The 22,066-nt window shown below is 50.1% G+C and overlaps 1 protein-coding gene across 2 annotated transcripts in view; it reads right to left on the reverse strand.

Annotated features, from left to right (window-relative positions):
• Positions 1 to 443: 443 nt before the first annotated feature.
• Positions 444 to 22,066, reverse strand: part of LOC119398974 (proline-rich protein 36) — a 48,380-nt gene continuing 26,757 nt past the window's right edge. Inside the window, exons 2-4 of one of the 2 annotated variants that reach the window (XM_049416739.1) lie at positions 11,082 to 13,461; positions 2,071 to 4,773; positions 444 to 2,004 (exon numbers count right to left, since the gene is read on the reverse strand). In XM_049416739.1, the coding sequence (XP_049272696.1) occupies positions 851 to 2,004; positions 2,071 to 4,773; positions 11,082 to 13,461 (6,237 nt within the window). In that variant the 3' untranslated portion in view covers positions 444 to 850. Of the gene's footprint in view, positions 4,774 to 11,081; positions 13,462 to 22,066 lie in introns of both variants that reach the window. The other variant, XM_037665792.2, reaches the window with a different exon arrangement.

Below are 22,066 nucleotides of genomic sequence, written 5' to 3' on the forward strand. Positions count from 1 at the left end.
CCTAACGTCATTTGGCCGGTCGAATGTCATTAGATACAAATATCATTATACCTTCTCGTGTGGTAGGGGTATAATTGGCTTGATGCATGTCTTACTCATCAAATTTTCTTACGTGCGAAATAACATCCACAGGCGAGTTAGCACCCTGTTGATACAGCCAATAAAGATATGAATCTCAATTAATTTTGTTTCAATCCAGACAGTTTTCCTGACACTCTCAGTCTCTAGTACCGAATAAAATACATTGTTTTTATCAAGCGCGCTACGCCACCACCTCGACCGCGGTGATCGATTCTCAAGACTTGATATACATGAAGTCTGACCATTGCATCACTTACATCCATATGTAGCCATGTCTCGATTATACCCATCTGATTCATGCGTCAACAAAATGCGCACAAGAACTTATAATGAATTTCAGGACAGAAATTCAGAACAGAAACTGCCTGCTGTTGTATGTCTTTATTAAAGAAACTTAAATATAGCAACAAGGAAAAAATACAACCGCAAATATGTCTCACTCACAAACAATGACAGAGTTATTAACAAAAATATACAATGGCATGTAAACATCAGACTCTTCCAGCAGCAGGAACGATACAGGCTATTTCCTTCAGTGCTCTTACATGTTTCATTTGGTCACGCCGATGGCACTGCATCCTTTCTATAAGTGATTGATGTGATTTTCCATCATGTTCTTGCTTTGTAATGCAGAGCTGTGTGCAGCAACCTTTGCTAGCACTAGTTTTCTTCGGCACTAAATCCGTTCCCCAGACATTATGGAGACACTATGCATACATAGTGCTGTTAGGACCAGTGCCGACATGGAGTGCAGAACATTCTATCCATCTCAACCTACGTTATTTCGAATTCTGATGGGAGCATTGTGGAATTCGTGAAACGCTTTATGAGAAGGGAAGCGTATAGGTGGCTTTCCCTCTCCAGTGTCGCCAGGCCTGCCTCCAGGGACCGAAGGCCTCGCTGTAGTTTGGGTATCAGGAAAAAGAACACCTCCTCCTGGTCGTTGGCCTGGAGAAGACGGCGTAGTTCCAGGCCTTGGTCGTTTCGAACCATAACCTGGTTCTTCCGGGAATGGTTCTGGTGATGGGGGTTGTGGACCGGCACCTGGTCCAGGTCTTGGTCTTGGTGGCCTAGGGGATGGCTCTCCAGGCTCACCGAAGAGGGCTGTTCCTGATGGCCTCTTTGGCGGTACTTGTGGTCTAACCTGGGTTGGTCCCTGTGGTCTGAAAGGTGGCGCCGGACCAGGGGCCTGAGGGCGAGGTTGTGGCCTGGGTGTTGGCCTTGGTCTACCCTGCCCATAACCAGGTGCTTCAGGGAATGGTTGTGGTACAGGCTGTGGTATTTCTGGCCTTGTTGGTTCAGGGACATTCGGAAGTGGTGGGGGAACAGGAGGAAGTGGTCCAGGTGGTAGTGGCCGTCCTCCTGTAGCCGGTGGCCTGGGTCTTGTGGGGCGCTTGCTTCCATATCCTGGACTTTCGGGGAAACCTGATGGTGGAGGCGATGGTCCTGGAATGGTCGGTGTTACTGGTGGCCGAGGACGTGGTGATGGCTGTGGTGGCCTTGGACTTGGTCGTGGTATAGTCGGTGGCGGTGCTGGAAAACTCGGTGGAACTCCTGTACCTCCAGGACCTTGTGGTATTTGTGGTGACACTGGGCGAGATGGCCTGTAGGGGGGCGGTGTCACAAATCCTGGAGACGGTGGAGAAGGAGGCGGTATGCGCGGTGGTCCTGTAGGAGCTGGAGGTCTTGGAGGGGATGGCACAGGAGTGGGCCTTGGAAATTGTGGAGGTCCGGGAGGCGGCCTTGGAGATGGTGGCTGTGGCCTTGGGCTGGTTGGGCCAGGTGGAACATAAGCTGGTGGCCTAGGAGTTGGAGCTGGCCGTGGTGGTGGAGGTGGCCGTGGTGCAGGAGGCAGAGGTGATGGAGGTCTTGGCACTGGCGTTGGTCGTGGTGGTGGAGGTGGCCGTGGTGCAGGAGGCAGAGGTGATGGAGGTCTTGGTACTGGCGTTGGTCGTGGTAGTTGAGGTGGGCGGGGTGAAGGGGGGGCAGGTGACGGGGGTCTTGGTACAGGAGCTGGTTGAGGTGGTAGATATGCTGGTGGCCGAGGTGAAGGCACTGGTCGCTGTGGTGCAGGTGGCCGTGGTGTAGGGGGCACAGGTGAAGGAGGTCTTGGCACTGGAGATGGTTGTGGTGGTAGGTATGCAGGCGGCCTCGGTGAAGGAGGCCTTGTTGGTGGAGAAGGCCGTGGTGGTCCTGGTGGTCTCGGTACTGGACCAGGAGGTGTGGGCACAGATCCAGGGGGTTGTGGGAACTGCGGAGGACGTGGTTGTGCTGGAGGTACGTATGCTGGTGGTCTGGGTGCTGGTGTAGGACGAAGAGGAGGTCTTGGTTGTCCTGGCGGTCCTGGAGGTCTCGGAGATGGGAAAGGTTGTGCAGGCGTTGGTGGCAATGGAACTCTTGGGGGTCCTGTTGGCCTTGCTGGTCCAGGTTCAGGATATAAAGCAACTCCAGGAGTTGGAGGTGAAGGCCCAGGGCGGGGTCTACCTCCTACTTGTGGTCGAACAGGTTGTTGATGAAATTCGTGGAATTTTGAATGGGGTATGTCAAAGACAGAAGGTCTCTGGCCTCCTGGACGCCCTGGTTGAGATGGCCGCGATGGTCCTGGTGGTGAGGGTGGCCTGGGCTGAGGGAACTGACCTGGAGTTGGTGGTGCGAAAGGTGGTGGGGGTGGTGTACCCGGTCTTGAAGGTGGTGGAGGAGGTGGTTGTCTTGGAGGTGCTGGCGGTCTCGGAGGAGTCCCTGGTATCAGGAAGGGTGGCTGACCAGTGGGTGTTGGTGGCCGAGGCTGCGGACCTTGTGGTGGAGGTGCAGGGCGGAAACCTGGGCCTGGAGGTGGTCGAGGGGGCGTAACGCCTTCAGGATACAAAGCTACCCCTGGTGGTGGCCTTGGACGTGGGCGTCTCGCCCCATAACCAGGCGCTTCAGGGAAGTCACCAGCACCGGGCCCAGCTGGTGGTGGTGCCACGGGCGGAGGAACTCGTCCAGGTCCTGTAGGTACTTGAGGTCGTGGGAACGCTGGACTTGGAGGTGGCCTTGGTGACGGCAACGGAGTTGGTGCTGGAACAGGCCGTGGACCTGGTGGTGGTCTTGGTGCGAAGGGTGGCCCTGGAGTCGGTGCTACTGGGGGAGGTGGTCCTGGAAACGGTTGCACAGGAGACGGACCAGGGAAAGGTCTGGGTTGTGGGGCTGGGGTTGGTCGTATAGGCGGAGGGCCCGGATATGGTCTCGGTCCTGGTGGAGGGGGGGCAGGTCGTGGACCAGGAGTGGGTCGAGGTTGTGGTGGTGGACGTGGTGCCGGTGGTGGTGGCGGTGCTACTGGAGGCCTGGGTGAGGGAGGAAAGGGGGCAGTTGGAGGCCTCGGACTTGGAAACTGCTGTGGCGGCTGGCCAGGTTGTGGGAATCTTGGTGGTTGTTGGGGTCCGGGTACCTGTGGCCTTTGAGCTGGCGGTGGTGCTGGAGAAATTGGAGGAGGAGGTCGGGGTGGCGTTGGAGGCCTTGGTGTTGGGCCTACGGTGGGAGGGGAAGGCCTTGGTCTCGGTCTTGCAGGTCTACCACCGTAGGATGGAGTTTCAGGAAACAGATCTTCGCCAGGTGGTGGCCTTTGTGGTGCTGGTGGGGAAGGAAACGGTGGTTGTGGCCTTTGGGGTGGTGGGGGAAAGGGTGTTGGAGGTCGGCCCTGCGGACCAGGAGGGAATGGTGGCTGTGGAGGCCTTTGTGGTGGAGGTGATGGTCGTGGAGGAGGGGGTCCTGGAAATCTCTGTGGCGGTGGAGCTTGTGGTGCCGGAGGTCCTGGAGGGCGAAGTGGAGGCGAGGGTGGTCGTGGTGGCGGTCCTTGTGGAAACACTGCGGCTCCTGCCGATGGAGGTGGGGGTCGAGGCCTGGGTGGTCGTGAAGGGTAACCACCAATACCAGGAACCTGCCCTGCTCCAGAACCAGGTTTGACTGGTTGAGCTAAAAATTCATGGAATTTGTGATGTGGGATGTCATGAACAGACGGTTTTGGTCTTCCACCAGGTTGAGGAGGTGATGGTGGACGTGGAACTGGTGGTCCAGGTACTCGCGGTGGTGATGGCGGCCTTGGTATCTGGGGCGGAATTCCCGGAATTCCAGGTTGACCAGGTGGTGGCTGTGGTCGCGGTGGGAAAGGCCCTGGCACTGGTGCAGGGGGCCCTGGTCGTGGTCGTGGCTGTGGTATAGCTGGACTTGGAGGTGTTGGTCTTGGTGTTATCGGCCCAAATGGCGGTGAGGGAGGCCGTGGCGAAGGTGGAGATGGTGGTCTTCGTGGGGGAGAGGGTATACCAGGCTCGCCGAATATGGCTGTCCCCCTAGACGGTGGAGGAGGCGGTCGTTTCCTTGATGGTTTTGAGGGATATCCAGGGGTATCTGGAAATTCATCCTCGTCTGTTGGTGGCCCTGGAAACGGTCCTGGTTGAAATGCTGGGGGTCGGGGTTGGCGAGGTGGTTGCGTTGGTGGTTGCCTCGGAGGGCCACTTGGAATAGCTGGGAATGGTCCAGGCCCTGGTGTTGGGAAGGAAGGAGGCCGTGGGGGAGCTGGCGACGGTACCGGCCTTGGTGTAGGTCTCGGGACACCTCCAGGAATTGGATATATACCGGGTGGTGTGGGGAATGCTCCTGGTCCCGCTGGCGATGGCCTCCTACCAGGCGTTGGTGGAGCAGGAAACCTTCCAGGACCTTAAACAGAGTTGTTAAAAAATCACATGTAATAATTTCTACTTTGTTCGGGCAATTACGTCTTGGCTTCACTGCTATGAAATCTAAATGGAGGTGACCAGAACCTGTTGCAGCGAATTATCTATGCGACCTAATGCTAGTGTCTCTTCTGGCGTTTATTTTTGTTATTACCGACATGAAGCATATCACTCGTAGCAGAAGAAAATAAATATGAAACTGAAATAAGCTGTACACGTTACTTGCTTTGAGCAGAGGGACGAAGAAGCAGATGCCCTGAAAGGAGAGCCGACGTTGCTTCGCTTTAAGTCAGTATTTATTGAATTCTTGAGCACGCTTAACTTAAAGAGAAGATAAGCGACTGCTTCTGTATTAATTGTATGAAACCTCAATTTCTCGGAACAAGGAAGAAGTCATGAGTTATAACACTCTTTGATGAATCCGAAAGACACTCACTACGGGGAGGTGGCCCGTCACTCTAACAACAAGCACATAGTGACGGGGCAACAGTTATCATACTTGGGCATGTGCAGCACAAAAAAAAACGTATAGCGAAAAGACAGATGTATAAAGCGTTTGTATGTAAGTACACATAAGCGCTTTGTATGTCTCAGTCTTTTTCATGTTCGTGTTGTTTTGCGGTTTACCTACCTTAATAATGTTGCTATGTCACCGTACCAGATAGCTCGGATCCAGGCCCTAGTCACCATACACGTAGTACACGTCGGCCGAACTGCGCAGCATACTTGAAGTTTGCTTGGCCTGTCCGTGCTGCTTGGGCTCACGTAGCATAAGGTTTGGCTGCCGACGCAGCATTTTATAGGCCTCAGTAGTCTTCCGTGTCACTTCGGCGCACGTAAGGTACGCTTCGGCTGTTGTACGTATATAACTTACCTAGTCATTTAGCGCACTTGATAAAGTGACAGGCACCCTTGCTGTAGTCAGTTCCAATTTGAAAAGTGCGCCGATATCTGTACCTCACAAAACGTGAAAGTTTGGGTTCACGCAGTGTCACTGATGCGTGTGTTGATGTAGCAGTTGTAATACGCAAAGTGATGGCCCCGTGGAAAGCTCCAAGTTGCTAGAAGCTCCAAGTTGATAGAAAATGTCATCAACGAAGGGTGTTACACGTTCCAACAGAAAGGACAGTAAGGAACCAAACTTTTTATCCGTTTATACTTTGGCATCAGGTGGAGCAGATTGGTTTAGTGGCACGTGCGCTAGTGGTTTATAAGAAAGAGTTTTCTATGGTTTATTATAAACTAGTTGAAATTTTTGTGACGTGCAGGTATGACTTGTAAAAGAACCCGACGCCAAGAAGCCATGTTACATTTGGCGCGAAATTTGATATGGTCACCTTGGAAGAAATACAGCCGGTGATTTTGGGCGCGTTCAAGGAACATTGGGCCAAGATCCAGCACATCAAGCAAAAGAAAAAGAAACGCGGGATGAAAACGTTTCTGTCTGTACCACTTTTGAATGTTAGCGAGCCGATCTGCTTTAGTACATACATCCAAATCTGCTTTAGCAGATACACCCACTTTCTCAAACAAATGTCAAATACGGCTGTTCAGGAGAGGATTCTGTTTCCGTCGCCTGTAGCTTGCGAGAGATCAAAGGGTGTTTTGTGTGCAAGTATGAGAGCAGAAATTTAAAACACCCTAATCTGAAAAGTTGCATAGTATGGGCATTAGTCGCTGTGGCAAAGTGAACCTTATGATGAGAGAGATTTTGCCATGTTTATAAGGTATGTGAAATACGCTTATCTGTAGATTTGCCTGCGTAAAGTTCGAAGAGCATTTATAGTCCTTCTGCCATTCTATCCAGTGTTGTACACGTTCCCCTAAATCAGGAACGAAAGCTAGTTCCTCGTTCCTCCCCAATCTTGGAACAAGTTCCCGTTACAAGTTCCTTTAGCGTTAAAGGAACTCGTTCCAGTTACATTTCGAAAATTGGAACGTGTCGTTGCATTAACGTTACATTTGATTTTTAAATGAAAATATAGTGCCGGATAATCCTGAGGCGAAATGAAGAGAGCAATTTAGAGCTAACATAGTCTTACATATGTTTTACGAATTTGACATCGCCGGCAGTAGGTTATATGTAGACAAAATGAATCTAAAGAAGCGCTCCTCTACAGACGAATTTTATAGAGGCCACCGGCCATGTTACAGACATGTCTAACTGCAACTTTCGTGCTCGTCTATTACAAGTGCAACATATGGGGCACTTTCCATGTCAGTCCTCAAATGCGCCGTTCGAATACTGCGCTTCAGATATTTAAATAGAAATTCCCACACATGCACCAATATAAATAAGTTTCTTGCACAGGAAACCACATCGAAAAGAACAATACACAGGCGTTTAATGAGTGCTGATTTAATATCGCGGTGTGAGTAGAAAATAAGGTCCAGGATACACAATCGCAACTTAGTAAAGTCTCTTGTTCGCACTCAGCAAGTGTCGCATCTCGATGTTGGTATCCGACTGAGGAACCTGTTTTCTCGTCAGCACTTCGTTGGCAATGTTGAAGAGCCGTCCCATCAATTGCTTGAGGGTACTGCCGTGTTGTGCACAAATAGGGACAAGTCAACCGTGGTCTTAGGGGCGAGGGCAGGCTCAGCGGGCGCAACAAGAATGTTAGCGCTGGATGTGCGCGTATCGTTTATTGCATGACAGCCGTTATCGGTGCGGCTGTCGTACTGAATATAATAAACCGATAGCCGCGGAGATGACTCGTATGTTGAAGGGATGCCTACCCAAACTAAACCATCGAAGGCACCGGACACGCACCATTGCAGCACCCGCGTCCACTGCGTTTCGGTCCTCTTCCCCGCTATCCACGCAACCGGGTGTCGAAAGACAGATGTGTCGATAGCTGCCGGCAGCATGCACGAGATACTAAAGGGACGCTCGAGCCAGCCGCTAAAGACCACGCGACGAGATAAACATTCCCAGGAACTGGGCTGAAGCTTCGCAGTCGGCAGCGCGCGAACAGAAAACCAATAAAACATCGGAAGAGTACGCTGCACGCGGCAATGCGCTCACTCCCAAGGGGTAGAACCAAAGCGTAACTTCGTTACCGTTACGCTGGGGCCGAAAACCATTCATGCGCAGTGGGAGGCCACCAGCATATTCAAGTGACAGGCGAGCGGTAGACTCTTGCGCCTCACGCGGTCGCCCAACCACCCTGTTCTGCATGATGTGCTGTGTGCGGGCGCCTGTTCAATGCCGAGGAACGTTTACAGAAGGAACGCCGTTCCCTATGCCGTTCCTACGTAAATAAAACGAGTTACCGTTACAGTTTCACCGATCATTAGTGGAACGGTGGCGTTCCTCCGTTCCTCCAAAAAGGAACTAGTTCCTGGAACGTCGTTCCTTGGAACGCCGTTCCGTACAACACTGATTCTATCCTGTTGAGTCTCTTCTATCACATCGTTACGATCGCATCTCACAGTTTTGGCGCGTGTCAAGTGCACAAGGGGCAAAAGCGCGTAGGAGAAGCGTGCAGTTGCTTTTCAAAGGGGCGCCACACCTTTTCATCGTGTTCAGTAATTCGGCAGACCTGCTAACAGCACTTGCTTGCGTCACTGCAGGGATATAATATTAACGTTGCCATTCGCTGCTCCAAAGAAGAACAGCTCATGTGTGTGTCACCTTCACGTCCTGTATTTTCGCGCTGTTGTTCGTTCATTATGAACCAGAAAAAGCAAGCCCACTAACAAGCCGACAGGCCTAAGCTGTGGTCGTTTTGTTTGGTTTCATCATCCATGAATGTGTGGATATTATAATACGAGAATTATAGTGACCAATTCGAAGCATGGAATTGTATGAAAATTTAAAGATAAGCAAAACAATATCTTAAATATTACACGATATGACCCCATATGTCGTGATCCCTTTCCTGAAGCATCAGTGCCTGGCCAGTATGCCGGACCAAAGGCAGGTAGTTTATGTCTTCGTTTGCAGCAGAATAGCAGCGACAGACATCTTGAATGCTGTTGGGTAAGCATGGCAATCATATAGTTTATTCCGCGTTTTGAGCAGCGAAATGCTAAGTTAGATAACTATCGAACCGTAACTTAAATATAGCTGACCGCTAACCCAGATCAATCACATATGGTTGAAATAGGACGTTCTGGTGACAATATCACCTAAAATCATTCTGAATAATTATGCCGTCAACAGTTGCCGTCACGCAATGCGGGGCCAGCCATCTCACTGAGCTACCTAGTGTGGTATTTTATTGGCCTGCTTTCTTTCGTATACGAAGGAAAAATAAAGACGTTGTATTTAGTTTAACTTTGACAGGAGGATTTTCGTGACAGCGAACAAGACCTAGCAGAAACGCAGCTCCACCCAGTTGCAGGTAAAATAATGGTGCGAATGCTAAACGGGACCGAGGAACGTGCACAGTCTATAGCAGTGGTTCTCAAAGGGGAATCCGCGAAACCCATCCTCGAAAAAAAAAAGAGCGCGTTTTTCAGACCCGCTAAAATATTAGCTGCTAGAATATGAGCAGGAAACTGTTTAAATTACACAAAGAAACTGAGTATGCAGCTGTCATTAGATTTACTGGAACAATCCCTAAAGTTAAGCTTAATCGCTATAGTTACGAAAACCCCTCTATGCACTCAGTGTAAGCGAGAGAAACCACTTCGCCACTGCAATTATTTACTTAAAGGGGTCTTGAACCACTTTTAAAAGTGAACATCGAATGACGTCAGTATCGGAGCTTATTGCCTTACGAATTGATTGCCCGAAAAATTTCTCAAATCCGCCAAGAACGAGCGGAGTTCCAGGAATTTGTCGCTCGCTCTAAGCGCTTTCTCTTCTCGTCCCGACGAGCGCGCTGGAAGCTACAGAGGGAGGGATGGCTCGGGGGAAAGGAGTTACGTCAGCGCGCGTCGTGACCTTGAACGCGCGTGATGAAACACAATCGCTCCGTCCCGTTGTGATTCCCGGTCCGCCGCGGTGGAGCAGTGGTTATGGTGCTCGGCTGCTGGCCCGAAGGTCGCGGTTTCGATCCCGGCCGCGGTGGTCGCATTTCGATGAAGGCGAAATGCTAGAGGCCCGTGTGCTGTGCGACGTCAGTGCACCTTAAAGAACACCAGATGGTCAAAATTTCCGGAGCCCTCCACTACGCCGTCTCTAATAATGATATCGTGGTTTTGGGACGTAAAACCCAAGATACTACTACTACTACGACTACTACTATTACTACTACTACCGTTGTGATTCCTGCGCGCAAGTGTGGCTGTTATAGAGCGCGGCGCCTGCAGGAGGCGGCACCTCGAGGCAAGAAGTGCATCTGATCTAAACGCCGCCCTTCAGTTATGTCCGCTATTGGCCAATAGCGTGCTATCTGTTGTTCGACGTCAAACAGCAGACGCCGGTAGCTACGAAGAGAGTGAGGACGGGCCTCTGTATGAAAAGAGGGCTCCTGAGAAAATGGCAACTTTGCACTACGCTACTAAACTCTCCTTGCCTCGCAGAACTGCAAGATTCCTGGCTTCCTGCATTCCTGCAAGATTACTGGTTCATAACTGAACCTAAGTTGAAGGAGGACAAAGAAAACAATGGCGCCCATCCTGTTCCTTTGTGTTCTTTGTCCTCGTTCAATTCGCGTCGAGAAGTTTTCTCAAATATGAACTGCAAGATTTGGCTGACCTGTTCATAGCAGTGTCTGCTTTCCGCAGGATGCGTTTTCTCACCAAACCCGAGGTGTGGTTCATGACCCTTTTAAGGCACGCGGTAAACTCATAAACTAATAAACCATGAAAATATTACTGTATTTTCTATCGCCCTGAAATTAAACGTCTGTGTAAGCGCGCGACCTATACAATTGTATAAACACGCTTCTCGTATCACCACCAGAACTTTCCCTCAATCACCATTAATTTTATTCCATGCAATGGCGTAGCCAGGGGGCTGGCTTTGCATGTTCCCTTACCTTCTGGCGTAAACGCCGGGGAGGGAGGTGTAGTCCGACTTCCGGGGCAGGAGGTCGGACTCCCGCCACCTCCAACCTCGAAAAAAATTTCTGGCTGCGCCCCTGTTTCCATGTACCAGCGCTTGTCCCGTTTTGTCTTCCTCGTCCCTGTCTGCTATCGCTATGATACCTTTTGATGCAGTTAGCCAACTAGCCCGAAAAGCCACACTGATATTAGTATATTCGCGGCTTTATGCGTCATGACTAATGCTCTTTGAGTGCACGGGGCATAGCCGTCGAACTTCGGCTCAGGTGAAACAGTCGATGTCATCTAGTGCCGTTCGTGCTAGTTTTACAGAAATACCAAAAAATGATTTACCTGGCGGTGGCCTCTCAGGCAGCCTTCCCTCTGGATAAAGTGCTATTCCCGGCGGTGGGCTTGGACGCGGACGCGCTGGTCTTGAGGGGTAGCCAGGGGTTTCCGGAAATTCTGGAGGGGAGGGCGGTGGACCAGCTGGAGGAGGTTGACGAGGTGGTGGTGGGGGTCCCCTAGGTGGTGATGGTGGTGAAAGAAATCCTGGTGGTGTCGGTGGCCTTGGTGGGCGACCGGGCCCTGACGGTGGAGCTCCTGGCCTTGGCGGAGCGGGTATTGGGAAACTTGGCGGTGATGGTGGCCTTAGGGGACGACCGGGCCCTGGTGGCGGAGGCCCTGGTGGCGGCGGACCTGGTGGTGGTGGCCCGAATGGAGGACCGCTTGGTCTTGGTGGCTGATAGCTTGGAGGTGGCCTCGGTGGCCGTGGCGGGCGTCCAGGCCCCGATGGCGGGCCGCTTGGTCGTGGTGGTGCGGGCGAAGGGAATCCTGGCGGGGACGGTGGCCTCAGTGGACGACCTGGTCCTGGTGGAGGTGGACCCAGTGGTGGTCCCAGTGGAGGACCTCCCGGTCTGGGTGGTGCTGGTATGGGGTAACTTGGAGGAGATGGTGGGCGCCCCGGCCCCGGTGAAGGAGGAGCCGGTCTAGGAGGAACTGGGGTAGGGAAGCCTGGTGGTGACGGTGGCCTCAGTGGACGGCCAGGCCCTGGAGGAGGAGGTCTTGGAGGAGGAGGTCCTGGTGGAGGAGCGCCCGGTCTTGGTGGTGCTGGTATGGGAAAGGTTGGTGGAGATGGAGGGATGAATGGCCCTCCTGGTGTTGGTGAAGGTGGTCTTGGCTGCTGTCCTGGTGGCCTCTGTCCTGGCACGCCCGCTCCAGGGAACAGCGCGCCTCCGGGTCTTGGTGCTTTGGGTCCTGTGACAAGGAATTCGTGGAACTTGTGATGTGGTATGTCAGAAGGCTTCCGTCCACCAGTGACTGGTCCGCGTGGTGGTGATGGCGGTCTGGCTGTTCCAGGGGGAGCAGGAATACCGGGTGTCGGTCTGGGAGGCCCCGGCGCCGTGGGACCTACGCCTGGTTGGAAGAAGCCTGGTGGTGGCGATGGTGCCGGCAATCGAGGAGGCGCTGGTGGCTGTGGAGTCCCCGGAATTGGAAAGCCACCTGGCCTAGGAGGCTGAGGAGCTGCAGGTGGAGGCCTTCCTTCAGGAAACAGGGCGACACCGCGAGGAGGGGAGGGTGTAGGACCAGGAGGTCTGGGAACAGGGAACGGGGATGGTGCCTGGGGGCGTGGCAAGGACGGAGGTCTAGGAGGTGCAGGACCAGGTTGAGGGCCTGTCGGAAACCTAGGCGGCTGGGGCAAAGGGCCGATGCCAGGTCGCGGAGGAGATGGAGGAGGGCGCCTTGGTGGCGCATATCCAAAACCATCCCCTGGGGGACCAGGAGTTACAGGTGGTTGCCCTGGGCGGGGCTTCGCGACTCCAGTTTGCACATCGAATGAAATACCGCCCACTCCTGACGGCGGCCTAGCAAAAGGTGGAGGGGGCGCTGGAGGAACACGGCTTATGCTGGGTGCTGGTGGTCTGGGAGCCGGTGGCCGTGGAGCTGGGGGTCTTGGAGCCGGTGGTCTTGGAGCGGGAGGCCGTGAAATAGGCGGCCTAGGCGCGGGTGGTCCTGGTGCTGGAAAAGGAGGTGCTGGCAAGACTGGTGTCTTATCCGCGGGAATGAGAACACCAACAAATTTCGGCGGTGGAGGCGCTGCAGGTGGTGGTGAAGGCCTTGGTCTGGGTGGCTGCCGCGGAGGAGCTGGTGGCAAGTCAATAGTGTTGATAGGATAGCCGCTGAATACTGGTGGCCTTTGAGGTAGGTCAGGTGGTTCATACTCTAGCACGGGACCAACAATTTCTGGCTCGAGCACGTTACTGGGCGGAAGAAGCGGTCCCTCAGGTCTTCCATACCCTCCTGTTCCTCGGGATGGCGCAGGAGGTTTCTGAGGCCCCTTTGGAGGCTCGAACGGTTCCCCGAACAAAGCAGTTCCTGGTGGCCTCCGTGGAGGTGTAGTCGGACCAGGAGGGGCCACCGGTTGACCAGGTGATCCAGGCGCCGGCCTCGTTGGTGGAGGCGACGCAGCCCCTCCGCCCCCTGGTGGTCTTCCTTGCTGGAAAGGTCGAACTGGTTGATTGTGAAACTCGTGAAAAGCCTCGTGTGATGGGAAAGGCCTGGCCACATTTGTTTGGGCTGCTTCTTCTAGATCTTCGTACAAGCTTTCGACGAAGCGTGCCAGCCGTACCGTCACATCGTCTTCTCTCCTTGCTTCGCCGTCGTCATGCTGTGGCTCTGCCCCGGCGGCGACCAAGAGGCAGACGAACAAAGCCACAGCAGAGGCATGTGGTATCTGGAAAAAGGTGTACGCATTAAACAGTATGTATTTCTTGTGTGATATGTATCGTAATTAGGTTTAATAAGAGGTACAAGATGAAGGTGATACAGGCCTACGCGCCTACATCCAGCCATGATGATCAAATGGTTGAACGCTTCTACGAAAACGTAGAATCAGCAATGAATAAGGTAAAGACACAGTATACTGTACTGATGGGCGACTTTAATGCAAAGGTAGGCAAGAAGCAGGCTGGAGATCATGCAGTTGGGGAATATGGCATCGGCTCTAGAAACGCCAGAGGGGAGTTACTAGTAGAGTTTGCAGAACGCAATAATTTAAGCATCTTGAATACCTTCTACAGAAAACGGGCTACTCGTAAGTGGACGTGGAGGAGTCCTAATGGCGAAACTAAAAATGAAATAGACTTCATAATGTGCGGCCACCCGGGCATTGTACAGGATGTGGAAGTAGTTAACAAGATCCGATGCAGTGACCATAGGATGGTAAGATCTAGAATTCAACTTGACGTGAGGAAGGAACGGCAGAAACTGATACGCAAGAAGCCAATTAATGAACTAGCTCTGAGAGGGAAAGTTCAGGAATTCAGAGTTTCACTTCAGAATAGGTACGCGGCTTTAACCGAGGAAACCGACCTTAGCGTAGACGCAATAAATGATAATCTGACTAGTATCATCAAGGAGTGTGCAGTGGAAGTCGGGGGTACAGTGGTTAGACAGGACACTGGTAAGCTATCCCAAGAGACGAAAAACCTCCTTAAGAAACGTCAAGCTATGAAAGCCTCAAATGCAACAGACAAAATAGAGCTGGTGGAGCTTTCGAAGTTAATCAATAGGCGTAAAGTAGCCGACATAAGAAAGTATAATATGGAGAGAATTGAGCATGCTCTAAAGAACGGAAGAAGCCTCAAAGCTATAAAGACAAAACTGTGCATAGGCAAAAATCAGATGTATGCATTAAGGGACAAGGAAGGCAAGGTCACAAGCAATATGGATGTAATACTTGAGGTAGCGGAAGAGTTCTACAGAGATCTGTACAGCAGCCGAGGCATTCAGGATGATAACGTAAGAAGGAGTAATAGCGCAGAGGAATCTGACATCCCACCAGTATTGACAGGAGAAGTAAAGAAAGCCCTAAAGGGAATGCAAAGAGGCAAAGCAGCTGGTGAGGATCAGGTAACATCAGACCTGTTGAAAGACGGTGGAGAGATTATGTTAGAGAAACTGGCCACCCTGTATACAAAGTGCCTCTCGACGGGGAGGATACCAGTATCTTGGAAGAATGCCAACATCATCTTGATCCATAAGAAAGGGGACGTCAAGGACCTGAAAAATTACAGGCCCATAAGCTTACTGTCCGTTGTCTACAAGCTATTTACAAAAGTAATTGCTAACAGAATTAATACGACATTAGAGTTCAATCAACCAAGGGACCAGGCAGGATTTCGTACAGGATTCTCAACAATAGACCATATTCATACTATCAATCAGGTGATAGAGAAATGCGCGGAATACAACCAACCCCTATACATAGCCTTCATAGATTACGAGAAGCCATTTGATTCGGTGGAGACATCAGCAGTCATGCAAGCACTGCGGAATCAAGGCATCGACGAAGCCTATATAAACATAATGGAAGAAATCTACAGCGGATCCACAGCCACTATAGTACTCCATAAAGAAAGCGACAGAATCCCAATAAAGAAGGGCGTACGGCAGGGAGACACGATCTCTCCAATGTTATTCACCGCGTGTTTACAGGAGGTTTTCAGGGCCCTAGATTGGGAAGAGTTAGGGATAAGAGTTAATGGAGAGTATCTCAGTAACTTACGATTCGCTGACGACATTGCATTGATGAGTAACGCGGGAGACGAATTGCAGCTCATGATTACTGAACTAGATACGGAAAGTAGAAGAGTAGGTCTGAAAATTAATATGCATAAAACTAAAGTAATGTGGAACAATCTTGGCAGAGAACAGTGCTTTGCGATAGGTGGCGAGACACTGGAAGTTGTAAAGGAGTACGTCTACTTAGGACAGGTAGTAACCACGGAGCCGAACAATGAGAGTGAAATAACTAGAAGAATAAGGATGGGTTGGGGCTCATTCGGCAAGCATTATCAAATCATGAATGGTAATCTACCACTATCCCTCAAGAGGAAGGTATATAACAGCTGCATCTTACCGGTACTTACCTACGGAGCAGAAACCTGGAGACTTACAAAGAGGGTTCAACTTAAATTGAGGACGACGCAGCGAGCGATGGAAAGGAAAATGATAGGTGTAACCTTAAGAGACAGGAAGAGAGCAGAGTGGGTCAGGGAACAAACGGGGGTTAAGGACATCATAGTTGAAATCAAGAAGAAGAAATGGATATGGGCCGGGCACGTAGCACATCGGCAGGATAACCGGTGGTCATTTAGGGTAACTGACTGGATTCCAAGAGATGGCAAACGCGCGAGGGGGAGACAGAAAATTAGGTGGGTAGATGAGATTAAGAAGTTTGCAGGTATTACGTGGCAGCAGAAAGCACAGGACCGGGTTGATTGGCGGAACATGGGAGAGGCCTTTGCCCTGCAGTGGGCGTAGACAGGCTGATGATGATGATGATTTCTTGTGCTATTAAGTGTAAAGGAAGGGAATTTTACTGACAACTGAGAAACATGCTATCATTCGTTAGATGCAACCGAATGGATCAACAGATAATTAGGCCGAAAGGGTGACTTTTCGTCCGCTTTAACTCATTTCAATTTACGTCATAATTTCTGCACTACAGTTAAATACAACAATTAATGCCCCTGTGCTTTCCGTGGCCTAACTGTGTGTTGATTCATCTGATTGTGGCTAACAAAGGAACGAGCGCTTCGAAAATTTCCTATTTTGTTCATGCTCACATTCTATGAATTACCTTGTAACTGAAAGCCTTCAGCTGCATTGCTGTAGAGTTTCAGTTAGTGTGCTTCAACAGCAGGGCAATAGCGTGCTTGTCGCATACTAGTCAACGTGCTTTCGTGCTCCCGGATTTTTTTATAACTTAGTTTTCTATTATTAAATAACGAGCATTAACTATTTCAGGACGATTCATATTAAGAATGCCGCCATACTTTTACAAGATGATTCGTTTGACATGAAATGGAAAAGAAACAACCTTGCAATTACGAAAGATTTCTTTTCGCCCAAAAGCGTCAAACTGAAAACTGAAAACTGAAAGGAACGAGACATTGTCTTGTCATCTGTCTCGTCATTATACACACGAATAAGGTGTGCAGAGAATACCTTGCGTTACTCGTATCAAAACATGTATGGTAGGGGATTATGTTAACCAAGTGGAACAGCCGTTATGCGTTTCATTGGGATGTAGATTGACCATAATCGGGACATAACTTGCGTCCTAAGTCTCTCCACTATGAAACGCAACACGAGCTCCGGCAACGTGGCGTAACCATTACCAGCAAATTGTCTTGGAAGTTCGTTGTGGCAAGGAATCCGTCAGTGAAACGAGTAAATGAGCGCCATTTGATCCACGTCGCAAGCAAATGAATCGTGTTCAAGGATTCGCAGACGGCGAATCTTTAGGTGCTCAATCTTAACGCTGCACTACACTGTTCAGGTACTAAGCGAGAATTTTTACGTACAGTGACGGTCAAAATTTTACGGACCACGGGAGCGCGTGGCAGACAGCGCCGAGGCGCCTTCTCACGGCTGCTAGCGAAGCTCTAGAGCACGCAATGCGCACGCGCATCCTTGTTTACCTACCGGCCTGCTCGTTCGCTCGCTTCAAATGCGCGCGCTCCAGAACGCCAGAGAACAGGTGCCGCTTCTGCAGCTACCGCGGAAGTCCCGAGCGATTTGCCTAAAAGAAAACGTTTCTACTTGGCGAAAACTGCGTCCTGGTCAGGACAAATTTTTCGTCAGCTTTCAAGATTTTTCTTCATTTTTTAACCCATGAGGGTTTTTCTTGTAGGTTTGTGCTACGAACCGGTCGATGCCAAGTTTTCTCTTTCATAGCGCATATGAACGGGCGCATGATAGTTGCACCGAGCACCACAAAAAAAAAAAAAATGCAGTATGCATGAGTTCCACGAATGAAAGCTGCTGGGTAATCTTATCACACATGTCGATTTGAGACAAACTGACGCAAAGCGTATTTTCCACGCTGCGGAGCGTCTGGGAGCAAAGCGTATACAGAGTGCGGCGAGCACCGAGCACTGCCAGTACAAGTTACGTATTTTCGTCACGAAATCATCGCTCGGTGCTTCCGCGGCGACTGCAGAAGTGGCACCTGGCGATTTCTCTGGCTTTCCGGCGCGCTCGCACTTGAAGCGAGCGAACGAGCAGGCCGGCAGGTAAACAAGGATGCGCGTGCGCAGTGCGCGCTCTGGAGCTTCGCAAGCAGCCGTGAGAAAGCGCCTCGGTGCTGTCTGCCATGCGCTCCCGCAGGGTGTCGGAACAAAATGTTTTTCGTTTTGGTTTTAGTTTCGTTCCACCGCAAAAAGTTCCGTTCCGTTTCTGTTCCGAAATGAAAAAAAAAATGTTCCGTAACGGTTCGTAACGGTTTTTTAATGAAAATTTTGAAGTTAAGGTAATGATAAAAGACGTTGGATTTTTTATGTAGTTACTTGCCCTCTTCTTAAGAAAGTGGGACAAGGGTAAAACACGTTCTTCAGAGGAGCGGAAGTAATTGTACCACGAATTCTTACCAACTTGCACAAACCAGTATACCTTTCAAAGCCATAGTATTTATTTTCTCAAAAGTCAATTACGATTTTTTTAGTGGGCTCAATGCTGTGTGTCAAGGGAGTGAGCGCGATTTCAGAAGCAGCACGTCATTGAGTGTATTCTCTGATGTGCGAGACCGCTGTTCAGATAAAAAGATCGCCAGGCCTGCGCGGAACGCCCCGCCACGGTGGTCTAGTGGTTATGGCGCTCGACTGCTGACCCGATGGTCGCGGGATTGAATCCCGGCCGCGGCGGCTGCATTTTTATGGAGGCGAAAATGTTTGAGGCCCGTGTACTTAGATTTAGGTGCACGTTAAAGAACCCCAGGTGGTCGAAATTTCCGGAGCCCTCCACTACGGCGTCTCTCACAATCATATCGTGGTTTTGGGGCGTTAAACGCGAGATATTATGTATTATATTATTGCGCGGAACACGCAGCACAGTCACAGCGAAAGCTGGAAGAGCGGACTTCGTAGAGCCCATTGTAGAGTCCCTTAGGGCGGCAGGAGCGAAACCCTAACTGCAATGTGTGTCACACGTCTGAGACTATTCACCACATCCTGTGCGTGTGCCCTCAGTACGCGACCGAAAGACAATCACTTAAGTGCGTCGTAGATCGCGTGGACTCCCGACCTTTTTCGGAGGAGGAGCTTTTGGGTGCTTGGGAGCATGCAGACCAGGCCCAACGAAGTTTAAAGTGCCTATTGAGATTTCTAAGTGATACAGGTTTAGATACTCGTCTTTAAAGCATGTGCGGCATAAAGACTTTTGCGCGTGCCCTGTCCCCGTGCAAAACAGTGTGTACAGTGACTCATTGTGCCATACCATCGTCGCCTATCATCACACCTCCCTCTTTCTCTTTCTTTCCCCTTCCCCCTTACCCCCGTGAGGAGTAGCAGGCTAGAAACCCGCTTTCCAGGCCGACCTCTCCTCCTTCTTCTTATTAAAAGCATCTTCTTCTTCTTCCCTTGGGGCAACTAATACAAGCACACATGCAAGGTACCCACTACGCCATAAATCATCGTAATTTTTCTGAAGCAGCGAAGTTTCCACTATGCCATTTTTCGTCGTTCTTCAGAGAATCGTGGTACCCTCTACACATCTGTAAGGCATTATGTGCACTTTGTGCTGTGGCTGATGATGATGAAGACTTATGGCTGAGCACTTTGCAGTGGGTGGGAAACAGTGTTGCGTGATGGGCGCTCTATTCCATTACAATTCCATTCAGGGGAATTAGAGCTGGCCGCAATTCCATTCCTTTCAATTCCTCGGAATGAAAAAACTTAGCCCATTCCCACTCCGGAAATGGCCGGGCAGTTCAATTCCATTCCTGTAATTCCTCAACGTAGGAAAGGCATCTTGATAGTTTATCGAGCTATGAATGAACGCCCCATAAAGCTGATGTCATCAGATGCATTAAGAACTGCAAAAGTGCTCAAAACACGTTACCAAGTTCGAGGGATAGTAGCTTGGTGACATATCTCGTGCAGTACAACCACCACCCTATTAATTCGCATAGGGGCAGTCCTCCCGCTACCTATAGTATTTGCATGATCATCATGTTTGAACGAATAGCTATGGTTTAATATTGTTCAAGCTTAAATGTGTTTATACTAAAATGACTACCTAGCGTATTTTTATGCTGACATAAGTAGTATTCAAGAAGAATTAGCACTTTTGCCACGCGTCTGAAAAGGTCGTGAGTATGGAGAAAGTTAAGATTTAGTTAACGGGGCACAAAACCCTCTAGATCTGCTGGTATTAGTTGGAACAGTGCACCGCTCGGGCACCCTATTCCTTTGCATCGAATACGAAACACTGGGCCGCACTGCTCGTCAGCACTCACGCTTGTCAAGCGCGCCTCGCAAGCATGGATGGGGTGAGGAGAACTTTCTGTGCTCGCCTGTGCCCAGGTATACATGCAATGTCTTCCTTGTCGCAGAGGTTATTTACGCGTGTCAGGTACTGAACTGCTCGTGAGATAAAGATCAGGCTGTGCACAGAGTATTAGTCATATTCGTGGGGGGGGTATCAATGGGAACCGCGCAGGGGTAACTTGTTTCTCCCTTCAGCATCTGCTGGAATAATGCATTTGTTTGTACACTAACTTCTTATGCCTCGGTTTGTAGTAGGCGCGTTGCTTATGAATGTACCGTGCTTGTAATCAGCCAAGCCATTTTAAAAATACCGCTTTACTGTTAAATTCGTGGCTCTGACTTACTAATGTTTGAAGTTTGGAAAACAGCACGTAGACGAAAACGTGCTCTATTTTCGGAAAAAGACGTAATTCCATTCTCATTCCATTCCGTGCAAAATGCTTCAATACATTCCCATTCCATTCCTCCGAGCGTTGTCCTCATTCGATTCCCATTTCATTCCGGGGTCGCGAAAATGTAGAATGATTCAGGAGTCATTCCAGTTCTGGAGTGGCAACTCCGCAACACTGGTGGGAAGCATTAAACCACACACTCTTTGCGCAATTAGCATTGTTTGATGACTGGTTGTTATTTCCCTCTTCTGCCACGCTATATTGCATATGTTAACACGATTCCTTGCCCGACATGACGCCTGTATAGAGTATTTCTTGCGAAGGAGTTACAAGCACCAGCGTGGCACCGTGGTGGAAACTCGACCGTCACGCAGAGGGCGCGGGTTAAAATCCCATCCGATCCTAGAAATTTGCTTCTCATTTCATTTTTTCTTATTTCACGCGATAGCGGTCACGGACACCAGCGGCGGCGGACAACCATCGCGCCAAAATCAGCTGTTGTGATCTCATAATAGCTTTCGCTGTAACAAACATCAGCGCCGACAATGCCCTCTCCACTTTGGCCTGCGTGACAGGCACACAAAAGTCGACTTGCGTTAATATAAACATCTCTGGTTGTCACTGTTTTCGTTTTTCGCACAATTTCAACATATCTTTACTTTGGAATTCCTGCCTGAGGTACGCGCTAATACTGTATCCTAAGATATGCACATTGCATGAGCTCACTTGTTCCATTCCGGATTGCGAAGTTTTCTCGTGAACCAAAAACGATTGAAAAAATTTCGGTTTCACTCCGGAACGAAATAATAGATAAAGTTTCGGTTACGTTTTCGTACCGGTCAAAAATATCGTTTTTTTTTTTCGTTTTTCGTTTTCGGTTTTCGTTCCGTTCCGACACTATGCGCTCCCGTGGTCCGTAATATTTTGACCGCCACTGTACATCTATTGCTGCCTGAACGACCAAATGAAGTCGTTTTGTCGACGGTGTGCTCGTTGAACTTTTAATAGCGCGTATATCTTTATAGAGAGACAGGGCCTGCAAACACGGACACAAGAAAGAAGTCAGGACACCACAAACGCCGACTAACAACTAAAAAAAGCGATAGGAAGAAACGTGTCGTAGGTATTCCGTATATTCATTGCGTATCTCACAGGCTAAAGAAAGTAGGAAGTAGATACGGCGTTAATGTTGTTTTCACGGCTGCCAATAAGCTAGGTAAGATTTGTGCCGCTGTGCAGAGGAAGAATGAGCGAGTAAAAGACAAGAAGCGGACCGATATTTGTTTCGTAAAATACGCCAACAAATTCGCTGATTGCCGTACGAGTGTGGTGTATAAGGTCCCTTTCAGCTGCGGCCGCTTCTACGTAGGACAAACGGGCCGATGCATTAACCAGAGATTGTTGGAACATAAGAGATCGCTAACAGGAGGCTCACCTTCTAATCTATCTTTACATTGTAAAGAGTGTAAGTGCACACCAAAATTTGATGAATGCGCAGTGTTGTACCGGCATAGAAATGAAGAAACGCGCCTGATGATTGAGGCACGGCATATCGAGAATAGTGGTAGCGCATGCGTGAGCCAACCGTCGATTAACTTGCAAAAGATGAAATCAA

This window comes from Rhipicephalus sanguineus, chromosome 1 (genome assembly GCF_013339695.2).
Source record: "Rhipicephalus sanguineus isolate Rsan-2018 chromosome 1, BIME_Rsan_1.4, whole genome shotgun sequence".
Taxonomy (NCBI): domain Eukaryota; kingdom Metazoa; phylum Arthropoda; class Arachnida; order Ixodida; family Ixodidae; genus Rhipicephalus; species Rhipicephalus sanguineus.